Raw genomic sequence first — 18981 nt, forward strand, 5'->3', positions numbered from 1 at the left:
ACCAAAATTTTTTCAATCTTCAAGCCACTTGTACAATCAAACTGCTTCCCTACACATGCTCAATCATGCTTGTACAGAAGATTGAAAATGCATCCTTGTTAAGATTGCAGTTACGTATGTATGGTTTTCCAAATTTGAGCTGGTCTCCCATTTGCTCAGCAGAGAAGACAGACTTCCGACAATAATTACACAGCAGGAAAATTCAAGCATTTACCACATTCACTTCAAACGGTGGAACACAGATGGCAGCACCAGCAAACAACACACTATGACAAATTATATGCGCAAGAGTTTATACATTTCTGCATATACCAGTCGTTACAAGTTTCACATGTGTAAGAGGTGCAGTATGATTAAGTAGTCATAGTTACGTGTGCATAGCTGCCTTTACACATTCTCATGAACAAATGACATATTTCATAGGATGAAATAAGACATTGGAATGAATCCTCCAGCCAACATTTGAGACAATGGAAGACACGGGGGGAGATTTTAAAAACCCAATCATTTGAACAGAACACTTTATTCACAAGAATTTTCAAACTACACTAAAGGATAATGGTAATTTCAACCAAATGCTACTATAATGCAACAGCATAAACATCATAAATGAAAGTTTTTGTAGTCTGAATTTTTTCCCTACAAACAAGAGCACACAGCGAAAAACAAAAACTCACATATGAATTTGCACACATTACTCTCAACATTAACAATTTTTTTTACACAGCAGCACATTTTTTACTAAAGCAAAATGTAATGTACAATTATCATTGATCTAAAATTAAAGCAATTAGTAGTTACAATATTATAACCCCCTCTATTTTTCATACATAGCTGGTAATAGCACTGAGAGAATATATGATAAAATCATCTGCTGACTCACTGGAGCACAAACACAAGTTTATACATTTACCTCAGAGCAAATTGAACTTCTAAATCTGAAGCTTTACTGTGGATAGACATCTGCTACACAGAAACACAACATAAAAAAACACTATTGAATCACGTGAAATAATAGTTCTGAGCAATTTAAAATAAAGACTAGTTCAAAATGTTTGAATGAATTTAAACTCTAAGTCCCATTTTTGTCTCGGAATAAATCCAGTGAAAGCTAATCATGCCCTATTTTGAAATATTCAAATGGCATACATGCAAGCTTGTGAAAAACATTTCTCAAATGGATAACACTATTGCAGCAGAAAACACATATAATGTATCAAGGAATGTTAGATACCAAGACAAAAGTTAAAATGCCTCTCAAAAAAAAAAATCATACATAATTCATTTGAAACATAAATTTTTAAAGTCAGACACCAGACTTTCTCCTTAGACCATTTTGATCCAGGTTAAAAAAAAATGGCAAATAACTCTGCTGTCAAGAGCATTAGTAAAGTTTTACTATGAAGCACATTAGATACTCAGACATTTGAATGCAACATGAGTGAGCTTTAAATTTTATGTTGCTTTCCATTTGTGTAATATTTAATGGGTATGGTAACTTGAATAATCTTTATTTTGAGAAAAAGTAGGCTTTACTAGAATTGCCATTGGTTCCATGTTAAAAATTTTACGATTTTACTATCTATAGTGGCCTGCTAGCCAATTTAGTGGGACTTAGTTACAATTAAAGCTGCATCTAACAGATAGGAAAGAAATAATAAGAGTGATGATGAATTCACGTGATGACAAAGAACTTTAGAAGTGTACGCACTTCAGCTGATAATTAGGAGACAATGCTATTTACCTTCAAAATCGCATATGAAAGAAATGCAAATGAGGAAATTAAGGTGATCAATAATGATTATATAAAAAAACACTATTTATTTAAAGATATTAAAACAAATAGCAAAACTAGTTGGTATTTATAATGTCTATTTGCCAATACCCAACCATTATTCTCAATGCTAGAGATGAAATAATTACATTCTTCATATATATAACATATGTACATTTATACTTCACTATGTTCTTATTTCTCACATATTAATTTGAAGTCTACTCTTCTGAATAAGAATGAGAAATTACACTTCAGAAAAACCAAAAGAAAAGAACTCAATATTCGTCTTGTTATATTGGTGGGAAAAAGGGGTTTAAAATATATATTGTTATAAAAGTCATCAGCATGATAGGGCAAAAGAAAAAGAAAATTGGCCTGTTACTTGTTAAAAAGTCAGCCAAATAATCCTCTAATAACAACTCACTGATGAATACTCTAAGAACTTGAATTAATTGGAACTTGGATTTCCTAGAGGCCTGAAGAAACCGATACCATTTTTGATTGTATTTCACAGACAGCACAATTTTGTGATTATGTATTAAGTAACAAAAAAAGACGCCTTGAAAAAGAAATAATTTTTTTTTACTTACACATACAACTTATTTCAGAGAGATTGATAAAGGGAAAGATTTTTTGTAATCTTTCAATGGTTCTGCACTGAAATCAACGGCTGAAAAACATTGGATGTGAAAAAAATCTTAATGGAAGGCTTTTCTATTCCAAAAAATTCATATTTTATATCCTCCAAAAAATTAATTTTGGTTAAGGGAAAAAATACAAGAACAACAGACATCAAGTTGGTCTTTGCATTGGTGGAAAAACTATTTGTGAAGAATAACCCAACCCAACACCACGATGGGTGTGGGTGGACATTCTGGCTACTTCATACTGCTGATCCAAGTGCCTGAAGAGCTCTTCTTGCTTTTGGATAGCAGCCAGATCTGTTGGTTTTTCAGATACATCAATTCCTTCAAACTGTTTCCCCTCTCCATCTGATGCAGATGAAGTTGCAGCACCATCAGCGCTTCTAATGCCCATCAGCTTTCTAAATTTCGCTGTCATCTTGCCATCCTGATCTTGAGAGAACTTCAGATTGTCCCACACTGTATTTTTTGGCTGCTCTTGCTGCAAATATAGAATTTCAGTATCATAACAGCTTCTACAAGAAGTAATTTCGAGTTAACACAATTTATCTCATTACGAAAACACTATTCATGAAAGTATTTTTTATTTTTTTTACAAAATATTTAATATCAGGGTGTCTACCAAATACCAAAAGCAAAATTCAGTGACTTTTCTGTGACCTTTTCTCATTTGACAAAATGAACCATGCTGGACTATTTTTTTATATCAGTTATCAGTGGTTTCCAAACTGTGAGTAACAACCACCTAAGGGGGTTTGGGTTAATAAAATAGGGGGGTGTTGATGAAAGGGGAAACAAGTGAATTTACAAAATAAAAACATTTGATAAGAAATCAATTATTTTAATACTTCGAAACTTTTCGAAGAGCATGATGAAGATGTCGCATATACACATACCGACATGCCAACATTGGCATGAAACCTCAGTGCTGAATTTCACCCAGATGGGGTGGTGGAAAGAGCCCCTCCAACCACAATAAACAAAAATCAATACAACATCCCATAGGAACTGGACCCTAAGGGCTCATGTCACATGAGCCGCCTCTGCAAAAGCATATACAGCTACAGGTTGTTTCTCAAACGGGGGGGGGGGGGGGGGGGGGAGACAAATGTCCACTTTCTGCCTATGCTAATAATTTTTTTTTAAATCGGGGGCACGATTGTCCCCCCCTGTATCACCACCCATGCCTTCAACCAACTTTGCGAGGTCCCCTAAGCCTTCACCCTCAGTAGATCATGAATATCCAATGCAATCTATCCCAGCATACGTTTCCAGGTCATATATACATAGTTGTCTGGCAACCCTAGACCTCCTCCTGTTTTTGAGGTATCTGAGTTCCTTCAGCACCTACGACGAAACTTTCCAAAACAAGCTCCATGGATGCGCCCACGCAAGTTGTCCTGCAAATGCAAAACTACTCAACACACTATTGACCAATATTAAGCCCCAGGCACAACAACTTGCATTGCAAAGCGCTGCGACGCATAGCAATAGTGGGCTCAAGACAGAATAAGAGCCGAACAATGTTGAACGCAGCGAGATGTGCGTTTGTTCCATCGTTTCAACAATCAGCGTCGTCTGTAGAAATCAGCAGTTTGCCATCAGAATCGACACGCACTGCCAGACAGAGACATGCATCACAAGAAAATGCCATCTAAATAGAATGAGCTCATTTCTTTACTGATTGCATTACCACGTGCAGACAAAACATAGAGTAGGTAAAATGAATAAAATGAAAAAAAATCAACAGAAATGTTTATATACGAGAGCCGAAACCATCGTGTAAAGGTACCAACATAGTCAGCCCGATTTTCCAATTCCAACAGTCAATGCCCCATTCACCAGAGTAGAGGGCTGACAGGGTTCCAGCCCATGGATCCGAGATAATTCTCAATTTTTCTTTTTCACACTATCAATTTGCTATATGGGAGCCCGTGAAAAATCTGGCCTGGGACCGTCGATGATCTTAGCCTAGGGGCCCTACTGCAGGATGTGGTTTTCAACTTTTGGAATCCTGTGGCATGGTTGATATCTTTTTCTTGATTGGATGGCCCCAGCCATACACACGATTAATGGGAAACAAATGGGTAAAAATAAAATAAACCACTCACAGCACGGTTTGGCAGATGTCAGGGCCTGGTGGTTGGGAAACTAGACAAGGGCCTTCACGATGTTCATTTTTCCCCTCTTACTCCAGTACGAGGGAAAAAATCAGGACCGCCCCAACTAGACTAACCAAGGGCCCTTCTGCGAAGGAAGCGCACAGATTTCACATACAGTTGAATACCGTTATAGCAAAAATCTTGTTTTAATGAACACTTTTCTGATCCCCCAAATAAGTTTACATAGGAACAATGCTAAGTAACATGGAATTCCTTTATAACAAAATTTCATTTGAAGTGATTTCTCCGGTCTCTTGGCATTCGTTATAACGGGATTCGACTGTATTCCTTTTCCTATTCACATTTTTCAAAGTCTGATACTTTAGATGCTTGTTATTTGCTCGGCATGCTAATTGTTATTTATCGTAATGCTTTGTTTTCAGTCTAAGGTCGCAAGCTTGTCACCGCATTCCAATGGTTCATCAGCAGCCCCCTAAAAAGTTTGCCAGATATTTTTCTTATACAAAAAAACCCTTTCAAAGCGTAAACAGGTGCATAAATAAATATTTTCAGCTCGCCACGACACACACTTTTAAAAACACTGTGGTATTCCTTTAAATTCAGCCTGAATGTTGCGTGATGCAATTAATGGTAAATGAGTTTGATGTTTGTCTTCTCTTCAACTCTCCTATTCTGTCATACGCGTATACTGCATGATTTCATTGTTCGCAGCTAGTCTGTAAAGATCAACAAAATTAAAAAAAATGGATGACAATTTTTTTTTTTAAAAACACCTTTCTTCGTAAAACCTTTTCCCCATAAGGTTGACGCTGACAGGGCTGCAGCTCGGAGGCCCGGCACCATTTTGTTTTTTCATGCTATAAATTTACTACAGAGGCCCACCCCGTGAAAACTCTGGCTTGCGGACCCGCCAAAGATCCAACAGCCTATAGGCCCTGCTCCATGATGTGAGGGGAAGGTCATGTCCTTTCTACAGAAAACCAATATGGTTCCCAAAAGGACTCTTGTGCCAGTAAACGCCACTCCCCCCCCCCCCCCAATTAAGAATTATCCCCTGATCCTGAGAACACTGCTTTAGACTGAATATTACAAATGTTGAAAGGTCCCAACAAGCAAAGAAAAAAAGATCTTTTTGTTCATCCACGCTAAAAAGCTTTTTTGCCCCACCTATAATGTCTGACCCCATGTAGGGTGACTACACATTGACATTGTTCTTTTCTGTTGCTACTCACCCATCTATCCATCCCTCCAGGGTAAAAAAAGAAAAACCAGAGAAAGAAAAAATACCCAATACCGCAGCTTCTCCAAAGCCTAGCTTTTAGGGAAAAATTGAAAAACATCTCTGGAGAATCATTAGAAAAATTCCTGACCTTTACACAAATTTTGTGACCTTTTTCAGGACTTTCATGACTCTTTTCTCATCCGTGACTTTTCCTTGATGGTAGATGCCCTGAATATGTAAATATTTACATTTTTTGGGGGAGAGGTTAGCATTTTTATGCATATGAAAACATTTTTACCTAAGAAATTCAACTTATTAATTGGTCAATTCTGGTTGTAAAATTTTACCAAAAAACTTATAGGACTAAGATATGAAAATTATAACCTCAACGTTTTTACAAAATACACTGCTGGCCACCGTAAATGCAACACCCTGAAGGAAGCATGCAAATAATATGAAATTTACAACATGCATTAGCGGAGGTGAGATATGCAAATGATTAGAATTTCAGCGCAGACGCACATCACGCGCGCCTGTGGCGCCACTTCAAAGCGCTATTTAAGGCTTGGAGATTTCGACGATTTGAAGTACGGCAATTGTGTTTTTCTTGTGGTTTTTTCAAAAAAACGATCAATTATGCCTCGCAGAAAACAGCGATCATCTTTTGATCAAGTATCCGAGTTCGACAGAGGAAGGATAGTGGCCTACCGAGATTGTGGATTATCTTTCAGGGAAATCGGTAGTCGTGTTGGACGAAACCAAACAACTGTAATGCGGATATGTGATCGTTGGATGCAGGAGGGTACGATGGACCGACGTGTTCGATCGCATCCACCTCAGTGCACCACTTCACGTTTAGACAGGCGTATTGTGCGTATGGCAGTGACGGATCGCTCAGCCACATCACAAGCCATAGCACAGCACATTCAGTCTGTACCGCATCATCCAGTGTCTGCGTGTAACATTCGACGCCGTTTACAGCAGAGTGGTCTGTCCGCAAGACGTCCATTGCTTCGTCTACCCTTGACGCAGAACCACAGACGTCTCCGCCGCCAATGGTGCGATGAAAGAAGGAATTGGACGGCACAATGTAATGAAATTGTCTTTACTGACGAGTCACGCTTCTGTCTGCAACACCACGATGGTCGGATTCGAGTCTGGAGACACAGTGGAGAGAGGATGCTGAACAGCTGCGGCGTTATGCACCGCCACACTGGTCCTGCACCGGGTATTATGGTACGGGGTGGTATTGGATATCACTCTCGCACTCCTCTAGTACGCATTGCCGGTACTTTAAAAAGCCAGCGCTACATCTCCGAGGTGTTGGAGCCAGTTGTCCTTCCTTACCTTCAGGGCTTGCCCACAGCCATATTTCAACAGGATAATGCGCGACCACACGTGGCACGCATTGTCCAAAGGTTCTTCGTCAATCGCCAGATTGAATTGCTTCCCTGGCCAGCTCGCTCTCCGGATCTTTCGCCGATAGAAAACATGTGGTCCATGGTTGCTCAACGATTGACCCAGATTACATCCCCAGCTGCCACACCAGATCAACTTTGGCAACGCGTGGAAGCTGCTTGGTCTGCTGTACCCCAAGAACACATCCAAAGTCTCTTTGAATCAATGCCGAGGCGTGTGGCAGCGGTGATCTCCAACAATGGCGGCTACTCTGGCTACTGATTTTGGCAGGAACCACACTTCACAGAAGTCTATAAATTTAATCATTTGATGCTTGGTCAACATGTTATCTACAAAATAAATATTGTTGCGATATCTCTTGTCTTTCTTGGTGTTGCAATTTGGGTGGCCAGCAGTGTATATATATTTTTTAAATTTAAACTGTTTCTAGGATGCCGTGCGACATTTTTGAAATTGGAGGTTTCTTCTAAGACAACCAACTAACAGTTAAGGAAGTAGCTACTGGACAATAATGAGTGGTTATCACCCTGTGTATTGGTATGATAGGGCAATTAATCTAAAAAACTGACCTCTGCTTTTTTTTCAGTTGTTTGCCACAGCAACTTCCTTTTCTGTACCTGTTCAGCATATTTCAAGGGATTCACAGCAGCAGGATTATAATACTTTGGTAGCTCAACACCAGTAAGAGCTTGTGCTTTAGCACTCATGGCAGCCATTGTCTGCTGAAGGGCCATCTGCGGAGTCATGGTGCTTGCAGTAGTCGACAAGGGCAATGATCCTACTTTAATATCAGAACCTGGCTCTATAATAAAAAAGATAAAAGCAAATTTCAAATATAATTTCAATGAAACAAAATAAACTTCGATTGGGTGAAAGCAAATGTTAGACATAAATTCTGGTGAAAATTCACTGATCAAAGACTTATCTGAAAAAAATTTGGAACAATTTCCTAATGCTAAATGTATGTTACAGTTGAACTCTTGTTAATATGAGAAGAATAAAAAAAACCCCAAAGCATTTGCCCGTGTATTACCTAGCATCTCGCCTGTAAGACAAACAAAAATCCTGATACTATAACACATGGTTCATACTCTTTGAAAGTAAAAAAACTCAAGGATTATTCAAGCACTTTTCCCATATAAAATTTTAAAATTAAAGGACATTTGTATTGCAGTTGATAAAAATCAGTATTTTTAAAAATGAAATTACTTGGATTTTTATAATTTATATTCAACATTTACTCATTTTTAATTTCAAGTTTCAGAGAGAAAAATGTTAATTTATTAAACGCATATAATTTCTTAAAACAATTATAATTCTCATTTCAATTTGTAGGTAATGTCAAGTTCTAAAAAGTCTTGCTTTTAAAAAAAAAGCCTTAGTATATAAATGACATTTAGGCAGAAATCATTTTATGTTTGAAACAGTATTAAAATTTGCCTTCGATAAAAAAAAGAAAAAGAAAGCATGTAATTATATATCTAGGGTGACTATATGACTTGTATTTTCTGAGACATTGATATTTTCATGTAATTTTGGTCCTAACTTTCATGAAAAAACTGTCCCATTATTTTCCATATAATGTATTTTCACAATGAAGTCTATTGAAATTCTTATTCTCAATTAAAGTTATTTTCCTAATCCTATGAATCTATATATATAAAATTCATTTTCGGTGTTTGCATGACTGTTCTCTATACCAATCTACAATTTTAGATCGATCGTCGCCAAATTTTTGCATGTATACTAAATGCAACCTGACTTGAATGATGGGCTACTTTAAAATTTCGTCAGAGCAGGGCAAATGCTTCAAATGGGCAAAAAACTGTTGGGCAATTATGGTTTTTGGGCCTCAACAATCACTTTCGGAACATTTACTTTGGTTACCGTGGTTCCTTAGCAATGCATTTCAGACGTGTATATGCTTTTACAAGGCAAGGGATGATCCCCCATAGAAATCAGTGTTAAAATTGCCAATTTTACTGCAGAAATTTAGAGTGGGATTTTCCGCCACGTCAATAATTTTAAAACTATTGAATTCTGAAATTTTGAAATATTGAGTTCGCTTACGGACACGAAGCCCAGAAAATTAAATATTAAGTAATTAGATGGACCTACTTTTGAGTTGGATATCCATACAATAACATTGATTTCAGCTTTTCATTTATATTTTCTCAAGCATGAAAATTAATGTCCCCATATTATCTTTTAATATTCAACTGCATAAATTCATATAGTTCCGGTTGTTTTAAAATTAATTATGGGCCCCATAAAGTACATCGATGAAATTTCACAGCTTTAATTAAACATTTTTGGAAGCAGAAACAGGCAGATGGATAACTTGAAGTTCGGGGAGGGGGAAAAATCGATATACCTAGCACCTCTTGAAAAAGGAAAAAAATATATTTTTATTTCTACGTTTCTTTAAATCTAGATTTGTTTATTTTGTGAATTGGCAGGAAGTCGTAATATTGGTTAACTTGGAAACGGTTTGTATGTCCCTCAAAGAAAGGGGGGGATATCACGTGATCCAAAAAGCCTCACTGAAGAAAGCCCGGGGCAACCCTTAGTATTATAGCTAGTTATATTATAATTATGACTTTAAATATTGTCATATAAAAGTCCCCCCATACAATTAATTTAATTCTACTGCTTCAATGCAATGGTGCTTCATTTTCTGCCTTTGGCGTTTTCTTGGTGATTTTAGCAATAATTGGCAACTTTGCTTACCTTTGGCAAGTTTATAAATTAAATTTCTGTAATTAGAATTATTGATAACTTGAAGCAATAACAATCACTGAAACAACTTTGAAATAAGGAAGTTCATTGTATAAAGCAATGATTCACGTTTTTTTTTCTATGCCTTATTACTTGTATCCACAGCAAAAAAAGAAAATATCTAAAGACAAAATATTGAACTCTCTGGGAAAGAAATTGTGGTACCTGTTTTTGGTTTTGATCTTTCTCTAGAACAAGATGCACGGCTCCTACTTTTGCTGCGACTAGAACTATGCGAGTGTGCTCGCCTTCTATGACGATCATGGCTTGAACTTCTCCTGCGTCTCGATCGGATTCGTCTTTCATAACTTCGACTTCTGCTGCGTCTATGACGATCTCTACTACGACTCCTCCTACGACGCCCTCGACTTCCAGACCTTGATCTTCTTTTTGGACTCCTAAAATTCCAAATTGAGAAATTCATTTAACAATAAATAATTGAAAAAATACAAATGGGCAAATGTGCCTATTGGAAATTTTAATTTTGAAAAACTCTCCCTTTTAAATCAAAACACGATCTTTCAAACTCTGTAAAAGTAAATACGAATTTTTTATAAGGGTATGCAATGAGGCTCGTTAGAACAAAAGATTGATCAATATTATGTATATGTTTGAAATAATTCTCCCCCCCCCCCCCAGAATAATAAATAGAACAGAAAACTCACCTGTCTCTAAAACGATCCCTGCTACGGCTTCTACGATACCTACGCCTGTCTCTACTTCTCTCACGGCGACCATAGCGGGCAGGACTACGACTTCTAGAGCGTGACCTACGATACCGACGAGGTCGCATTTCTTCATTTCTGTGATGCCGATCAGTTCTTCTATCTTTACTTGACCCTGATCTCTCTCTACTATCTCTCTTTAGACGTGACCTTGACTCACCATCATGTCTTCTTTTTGATATACTAGGAGATCTAGATTTGCTATATTTTGCAGCTTCTAGAATTCTGACAGGACTACTACCTCCACTATTACTGTGAGAATGTGCTCTACTTTCCCTTTCAGCAGCTTTTACATATCTATCCATTTTTTCTTCAATGCTCTCTTCACCAAGTTTCCTTGATACCGATTCAACGTTACGACTAATCATGCGCCTTGCTTGTTGCTGCCTGTTGCTTCTTGGACTGATACTTCTGTCTCTTGAACTTCTTCTACTGCTGTCACTTCCACTTCTGCATAAGCCCTCACTTCTGATATTGATGTCTGACTTTCTGGCATCCCTCACTCGTTCTTCTGTGTAAGATGGACTAGGACTCCTGCTGCGGCTACTCTCATCACTATGGCTGATGCTTCTATTGCTTTTTATCAAGGATAGTCCTTTTGGATCATCAGAAGTCTAAAAATAATGAAGGGGTAAATAGAAAAAAGCATGAATTAACTCCAAGTAATTTGTTTAACGATCAATTGCATGATTTTTCATGAACATATTATCAATGATCAAATGATGAAGAAAACTAGACCGAAACTCCAAAAGAAAGAAAAATACATGTACACAAGATTAAAATCATTGGCATATTATCAAAACTAATTTTCATCACTTTTTTCCAAATAATTCCCATATAATGCTTTATTAAGCATGTGAAATGATCATCTAAGTCCTGAAATATAATCAACAATGGTCATCAAGATAAAAACAATTAGTGCAGGAATTAAATAACTGGCAGAGGGAAAAGGAAGAATTCTATTATTATTCAAACATAAAAAAACATTAAAAAAGATTTTAAATAACACATTTTTAAAAATAAAACATGTTAGAAAAATCTCTTTGTCAAGCCAAATAATTAGAAATATCTTGTTTTTAATATAGTTCCTAACCTTTATGTACTAGGGCATTAGTGGATATGGGCTCTTTGAAAAAAGGCGGGGGTGAGAACATAGAGGATATAAATAGCAAAAGGAGAAGGCAATAGTCCATCTTTGCTCTCATGCTTAAGCCACCAATACCTCTTTTCAATGAGGGTAGCAGCACTCTCATAATACAGACTCCTTTTTTTCCTATGTTAAGTTTGTTGTCAGTGCAAGAGAATAGAACACGCATGAAAACAAAAGCACAAATGTTCCATGCAATTTACCTATTTTTTGGTTGAACTGTTAGATTCTCCATGCATTATTTGTTTGTTTTTTTTAACTCGTGATTTACCGCTAAAAATGTAACCATATTATCAATATTTTATGTGTGAGACTTATATTATTCAGCTGCTTGCTGTTTTTGCTTTTCAACTTTTTATATTAATAAATAATAATTTTGTTTGTTTTAATGTTGATTGAAATGCTACGTATAGGAACATAATTTACTGGAACTAATGGTTTTGTAAAGAAAATTTTAAAATATATAATGGGAAATTTTAATTAGGTCAATAAACTCAAATAAAATTTTCAACTGACTAGCAATTGATCAATTAATCAGATTAGCCCAAGTTACAATGTAAGGGAAAAAAAGGGTATGTCCCATGACAAAATGTAGTGCAAATGGAGTTCCAATTCATTAATCAATTCATGCATCAACAGATATTATTAGAGGTTACCAAATAAATTGTACATGGTAGTAAATGTTTTGCTAAAGACAGCAATAAAAGGAAAAAAAAAAGAAATTATTTGTTCAAAATACAAAATATTGTTTTGATTATTCAATTCAAAATCAGCTTCATCTTAATACCGAGATTTCCTGTGTTTAGCCTGCAATGCTATCCAAAAAAAGTTGTTTTCAATACTTTGTGGATAATTAAAATACTTATATTTTATTCTGAAACTGGCTAGAGATTTTGTTTGAAAAATCAAAAATAGATTTATTGATCATTCTCTGCAACTTCTTCCCACACACAGGAATGCATTTGAAATAAATTGGATATGTATCACCATTATTTCTTATGTTTCCACTCGTCCTAACCTGCTTATGACAGAATCGGAAGAAATAACACAAATCCCCAAATGTGGGCAATAGTGCAAGATGTACAGAATTTTTTTTGACATTTTCTTCCCTGGCAATACAACTATGCAGGCTTAACACATGAAATTACAGTACAAAAAATGTTTATGAAAAACTGAATAAGAATCAATTCAATTAATACCATCACATCTAAAACTTCACTAGAAACACCTTTGTAAATCTTTACAATGAAACTATTATATAACAACACACCAGGAACCAGAGAATGGTATCAATATATAGGATTTATTGTTATAGATAGAAATATACAGTCGAACTCTGTTGTAGTGTCCCATATTCAACACCATACCCACTTAAGGCAAATTTTTTCAGTGAACAAATCTTCCATATATATATAGGGATTACACACGTTAATTTGTGACTTGATGTAATGCCAAATTCATTATAACACCAGAAATCAGTGAGCCAAATGGTGCCGTTACATCTGGGGTCGACTATTTTAATCATGAAGAGTGAAAAAGAGTATACCCTTTTACAGAAGTAAAAGTTTATCAAATGATAAGCAAAATAATTGAATTTAAATATTTTTTAGTGATAATCCAAATTCTTAAGGTGTTTTGTTTTTAAAATTTTAATGAACACTAAAATAAAAAATCTTATCAAAGTTTAGCTGCAGAACCCTGTGAAAAAAATTAAATATCCTAACAATGAAATACACGCAGCCTGTGAATAATAGCATTTGACATCAAATCAAGATGCAACAAGTTCATAAACTGCAGAGAGATGTATGTGGTTTATGGGAAAAAAATTACATTCATATGAATTTTCATATTTACTATTTGATGATCACATTTCTATATATCATGGAAAATCAATCCCAATTAAGTACTCCCTAATGAGATTCAATTTAAATAATACATCATATAAAGCAATCATAGAAGAAAATTTAATTGTAGGCTTAACGACTATCAAGTTTAGATACATAAAAAAAAATTTACATCCTATAAATTGAAATGTTACTTCGACAAATTAAACTTTTTTCCCCTCTCACACTTGTGCATGTCCAAGTTTTATGCAAGCCTGATTTGAGAATGACATTTTTTAGATCAAAATTAAAGAATCATAAGGAGCCAAAGGAAACAATAATTACTCAGATACCACTGACACATGCTATATAGCACATCAAATACTTGGAATTTCAGAACACGATGTATAAAAATTTGGTTCACACATCCCATGGAATGCATTCTCTAGTAGTTTTAGACTTAGCTAAAGAAAAGTTCAGCATAGATCTAATAGGAATGACTTGAAGCTCCTATGGTTCAACAAAATGCTCAAACCTGTGTGCAGGGTACATTTCACATTTACAAAGAAAGTGAGTAACCATTTCTTCCTCATATAAACAACCTCTACAGGTTGAGTCACTGCCAACTCCTATGACATTAAGATGCCTTTTAAGAGTACAGTGGCCAGTAAGTAGACCAACAGCTCTACAAATACAATTTTTGCAGAGCTTCATCAGCTCCTTCTGCCTAAAACTAGGGCAGTCACAATTTCTCTCTTTTGCCTGTTGATGACACATGTTGATGACCGGACAGCATACTCCAGCTCCAGTACTGTTTCCAAGCTTAGAGCCGCCAGCATACCAAATAAGATTGGTAGAACTGTGAGTACAAGCAATGCCCCAGTCTTCCCCAAGAACGGAATCAAACCATATAAGGCTTATTAAATGTAAATTTGGAAAGCATGCCATCACTTGGCATGTTCAGATATGGGTGCTGTGCAACACTTACATCAAGACCACCCCATGATAAGTACTGCGAGTACTCTTTCCAATGACCTAAATTTTTGAATCTTTTCATACAGATGATTGCTTCAGCTTCTATACGTGTTCTCTAGTAAGTAATGAACCTAGTTATAAGCTGGTACATTAATCTTTTTTTTTCAATGAACCTTTGGATTAAATATGGTTTTAGAAATTAATTATTTGACTCGCAGGGATCAGTGAATGATGGGGGGAGGGGGGAGGACCCATACTTTAATTCTTTTCGAGAGGAATCCCCTTTCAATCAAAAAGGACCCAGATTTGGCCAATGTCCCGGGATCCAAGTAAATTAGAGTACAGCGGCATCTCTGATTGCTAGTTGACTGCTTAATGATACACAAGTTAAGTGTCAAAGCAACAATTCCAACATTGCACAAAATAGAAATGCTACTTAGAATAATTATGAAATATTGGAAAATTGAATGAAATTGACAAGTATTTTAAGTAACATCACTCATGTTGGTAAGAGTTAACAATTTAACATTTATCAATTACTTCTTTCACAAACTTGCGTTAATAAAAATTTCCATTCAAAATTCAAACTTAGAAAATTCTTCTCATTAGGTTAAGTTCAACTAAGCTTAGCTATTTTCAAGGTCATTAAAAGGTTTGATTGTGCATAATATAAAGTTTCAGAATTATTGGGCCAGTAACTGATATAGATATACAAGGATAAAACAAGTCTTGTGCACTAAAGGAAACTAACAAAAAAATTATAAAGAAGCAGCTGCATTTGCTCCAAAAAGGTTGACTTTAATTTCATAGATCAATATGAAATTTTGCTTTGAATGTATTTAACAGAACAAATTCTTATTTTTATGAAGAGTTGGTGATAACAATTTTTTTTTTCATATCATAATCAGCCTCTAACAATATTTTGAACATGATTTTAGTCTGTAAAAACATATAAATAATAACAATGGAATAAAACTTTCAATCTTTTTTTTCTATCATTATTCACTATTATTATTCTGTTCAGCCATCAATAAAATCACATACCTTGCAAAGCAGTAACTCTTCATAAGTTTGATTTTCAACTCCCATTGGAGAGCATCTGAAGTTGGATGCCATGAATGTGGATGATTCTTGACAGTAATATTTACAAAGATGATGTGTTAATATGGATATTGTTACTTAGGCGAATGTACTTAGACTTAATTGAGAATCTAGCAGCAGTTTAAAGCCGGATTTCCATGAAACAATCATAATTAAGGAAAATTTAATTGAACCTTTCATAGAAATGAAGCATATCTTCAAGAGAAGCAACTATTTGAAACCAACATAGAACTGAGAAAAGATTTTATTTATAAACTTTTAGGAATTCAAATGAAAATAAAGTTAAAGATTTTTCATGCAATAAAGATTTTAAGACAAGACTTTAGGAGCACACCACAATTATGTAGGTGAAACATGACAGATTTTGTAATCGCAAGAGCAGGCTCCTTTCAATTCAAGATAATCTTTTCAATAAAAGAGAAAACACATGCAATACTTTTTTTAATTAAACAGCTAGAACATATCCGAAACCTCAATGTTCTTTTGCTTATTACACACATCAATGACGTTGAATAAAGAGAAAAATATTTTTTTCATGAATTATATAAATTATAATAGTAAAAATAAATAGGTCCTCGAAAAATATTCTGATTCAATACATTAACATTTTAAACATGGAAATCCTGCTTATTGCTGAATTACATACATAAAACTCTGTAAAAGCCAGTTTTCAACTAAATATTCCTAATGTCGTTTCTATTCACTCACCCACAAGAATTGCTCCAAGTCTTTTTTTCTATTTTTCCTGTTATCTTCATCTGTCAAAACAAAAAGAAAGAAAAATGTTAAAAATTCCAAATAGAATTAAGAATGTAATGCAAATGTTAACACACATGTAAATAAATATTTCATACACTGATAAACACAACCAAATCGTATCAACAATCAAAGAAACAAAATTACCATCTGAATCTCTGTATCGCCGACTATCCATTTTTAACCTGGAAAAATTGAAAAAAAAATTTTTTTAATAAAAACAAATGTTTGTGAAACCAAAATTAAATAAGCAACAAAATATGTTTAAGATACAGTTAAGAACATATTGGAATATGGCAGCTGAACATAGCAGTGAATCATTTCTATTTAAAATAACACATCTTTGGCAAATAAAAAGTTGCGCTGTATTTTGTGATATTATACAATCATACAACATTAATCATCAGGGCTTAACAAATCTAAAAAAAATCTAGGCACCAGCAATGCTTCTCGACTTTTCCAGGGCTTAGTTTAAACCCTGTTAGTGAATATTACCCTATAATCACAATTTGTAGGTAGGAGATTGACACGGATTGGTCAAATTCAGGTTTTTAACCGAACCAGATGATCTACAATACAAAAACTGACTATAAACTCTCTCAGTGAATACCATCGTTGATGATCCTCTTTCCATGTAAGTAGATAAGTCATAAATTTCAAAAATTTTGTGTTCTCAGACTAATTTACTAATCACACAAAAAATTGTAATACCAATTTTTTAATCGCTATGGCGACCTGGCATTTTTCAAACCTGTAATACAGTCGACACTCGTAATAACGACCCCCATCGTTCCACAACAAAGAGATGTTACATCGGGTGGTCATTATATAAGAAGGAAAACATGTGGCACAGTTTGTTAGATGAAAATATTTAGGGCTTTCCCTATTGATTATTGTAATTGAGAATGGTCACTATAAAGTTCCAAAGGGAAAAGGAATTCAGTCTTTTGTCTGCAATACATGGCTAAAATCTACGTTAGTCAAAGTAATTTTCATAGGTTTTCGCAATGATTCCATTTTTCCCTTCACTGATCTCTCACTGCCTGTTGCTCCCCCATTTAATACAGATAACAGATATCAGTTGATAGAGGTAGCGTCACCTTGTAGGACTTTTTTGTGTGAAATCAAACTGTAGCTAAAATCTGTAACCGCCAATTCCAAATTTCCATACAATATCTACTCCAACAAACACCGATAATTTCAGTGATGTATTGCAAATAAAAGGCCAAATTTCTCCCGAAGCGGAGCACTGATATCGTTTATCGTAGGCTCTTTTGAAAGCTGGTGAAATGGACAAGTTTTTGGTGAATTTGACCTATTGTAGCTAGAAGCATGTTTGCAGAATTAACGATTAAAAACTTTGGCAACAATTCAATTCTGCACTTATAGCTCGACATTAAATGAAGTTATTTCGATGAAATTGGTTTCACCTGGTACAGTTTTTTCTGCTCCTTCCAAATATGTGCGCAATCTGTGAGTAGGTCTTTCTCAAAAATAGTTCGAAACAGGACAGGGTTGGTAGGTCGTTTCATGTTTTCCCCCTTGGGCTTCGTGGGAATAGTATAATATAAATATACCAAATAAATATCACCTCAAATAAGGATCAGAGTTTTGAACGAAAAAACAGTTCCTGATCCAGCAACCCCCCCTCCACGTTGTGGCCGACTTTATATTCAATTCAAAAGCTATTTCCATACTCGCGAAATTATTTGAGATGTGGAGTTTATAAACAAGTACAAAAACCATATTTCTTTTGACTTCAAATTAATGTTTCTCAGTTATTCAAAGTTCCGCGACTTAGCCTTGATTAGCGGACTTAGCGTTATTCCGCGGCATTTATTTTAATGAGAAATTTCGAAAGTTGACCATTTGTAAAGAGATAAATAATGACGGATTCATTATAACGAGTGAAAAATCCACTTACGGCAGTTGCGATGAGTAAAAATCCCAGTGCTTTTAAACATCAATCAAAACTTTCACCCATTCACTAATAAATGGCGGACGATAACATAAGTGAACTAAAAAAAAAAAAAAACAGATTAAGATAAGGGTGCCTTTGTAACGGCTAGCACCGCAGCACCCGTGCCTCTTCTTATCGTAGTTACAATGAGAAAATTCACGATTTATTTTTCTCTCAGATGGTCTTCCTACGTTTAGACCGAGTCTAACGGCCGTATTCACCAACACAGTTTCAACTGCAAGCGCAGGTTAAACAATCAGCGATCGACACGGATTGGTTAAAATCCTTAATTTAACCAATCCGTTTTGATCTTCAATCCTTCCACCTGCGATTGCAGTTGAAACTGTGTTGGTGAATACGGCCGTTAAGGCAACACGGTCGTCTGCATCTGGAGGTTCGTGTAGGTACATTTGACAGCGTGGCAATTCAGAACAGTAATAAGATGCGCTCTACGTTTCCTCGTTCATCCTGCAGAGGGGGCATGTAGCATCCATGTTTACACTGAACTTAGCAAGACGGTGGTTTGTCTCC

At 35.5% G+C, this 18981-nt stretch overlaps 1 protein-coding gene across 2 annotated transcripts; it reads right to left on the minus strand.

Moving 5' to 3' along the window:
* Positions 1-504: 504 nt before the first annotated feature.
* LOC149089951 (uncharacterized) lies at positions 505-18531 on the minus strand. Of its 2 annotated transcripts, XM_089231286.1 has the most exons (8): positions 18415-18521; positions 16638-16675; positions 16443-16492; positions 15678-15763; positions 10629-11302; positions 10129-10361; positions 7755-7987; positions 505-2902 (listed from the first exon to the last, which is right to left on the minus strand). In XM_089231286.1, the coding sequence occupies exons 4-8, from the start codon at positions 15747-15749 to the stop codon at positions 2570-2572; spliced, it is 1545 nt and encodes a 514-aa protein (XP_089087412.1). In that variant the 5' UTR covers positions 15750-15763; positions 16443-16492; positions 16638-16675; positions 18415-18521; the 3' UTR covers positions 505-2569. The 2 variants fall into 2 exon arrangements, with proteins under 2 accessions (XP_089087412.1, XP_089087404.1); XM_089231278.1 differs by lacking the exon at positions 15678-15763 and having other exon boundaries at positions 18415-18531.
* Positions 18532-18981: the final 450 nt, after the last annotated feature.

This window comes from Pholcus phalangioides, unplaced genomic scaffold, assembly GCF_987345545.1.
Source record: "Pholcus phalangioides strain wild (caught in Gottingen) unplaced genomic scaffold, Ppha-v1.0 ptg000001l_1, whole genome shotgun sequence".
In the NCBI taxonomy this organism is placed as follows: domain Eukaryota; kingdom Metazoa; phylum Arthropoda; class Arachnida; order Araneae; family Pholcidae; genus Pholcus; species Pholcus phalangioides.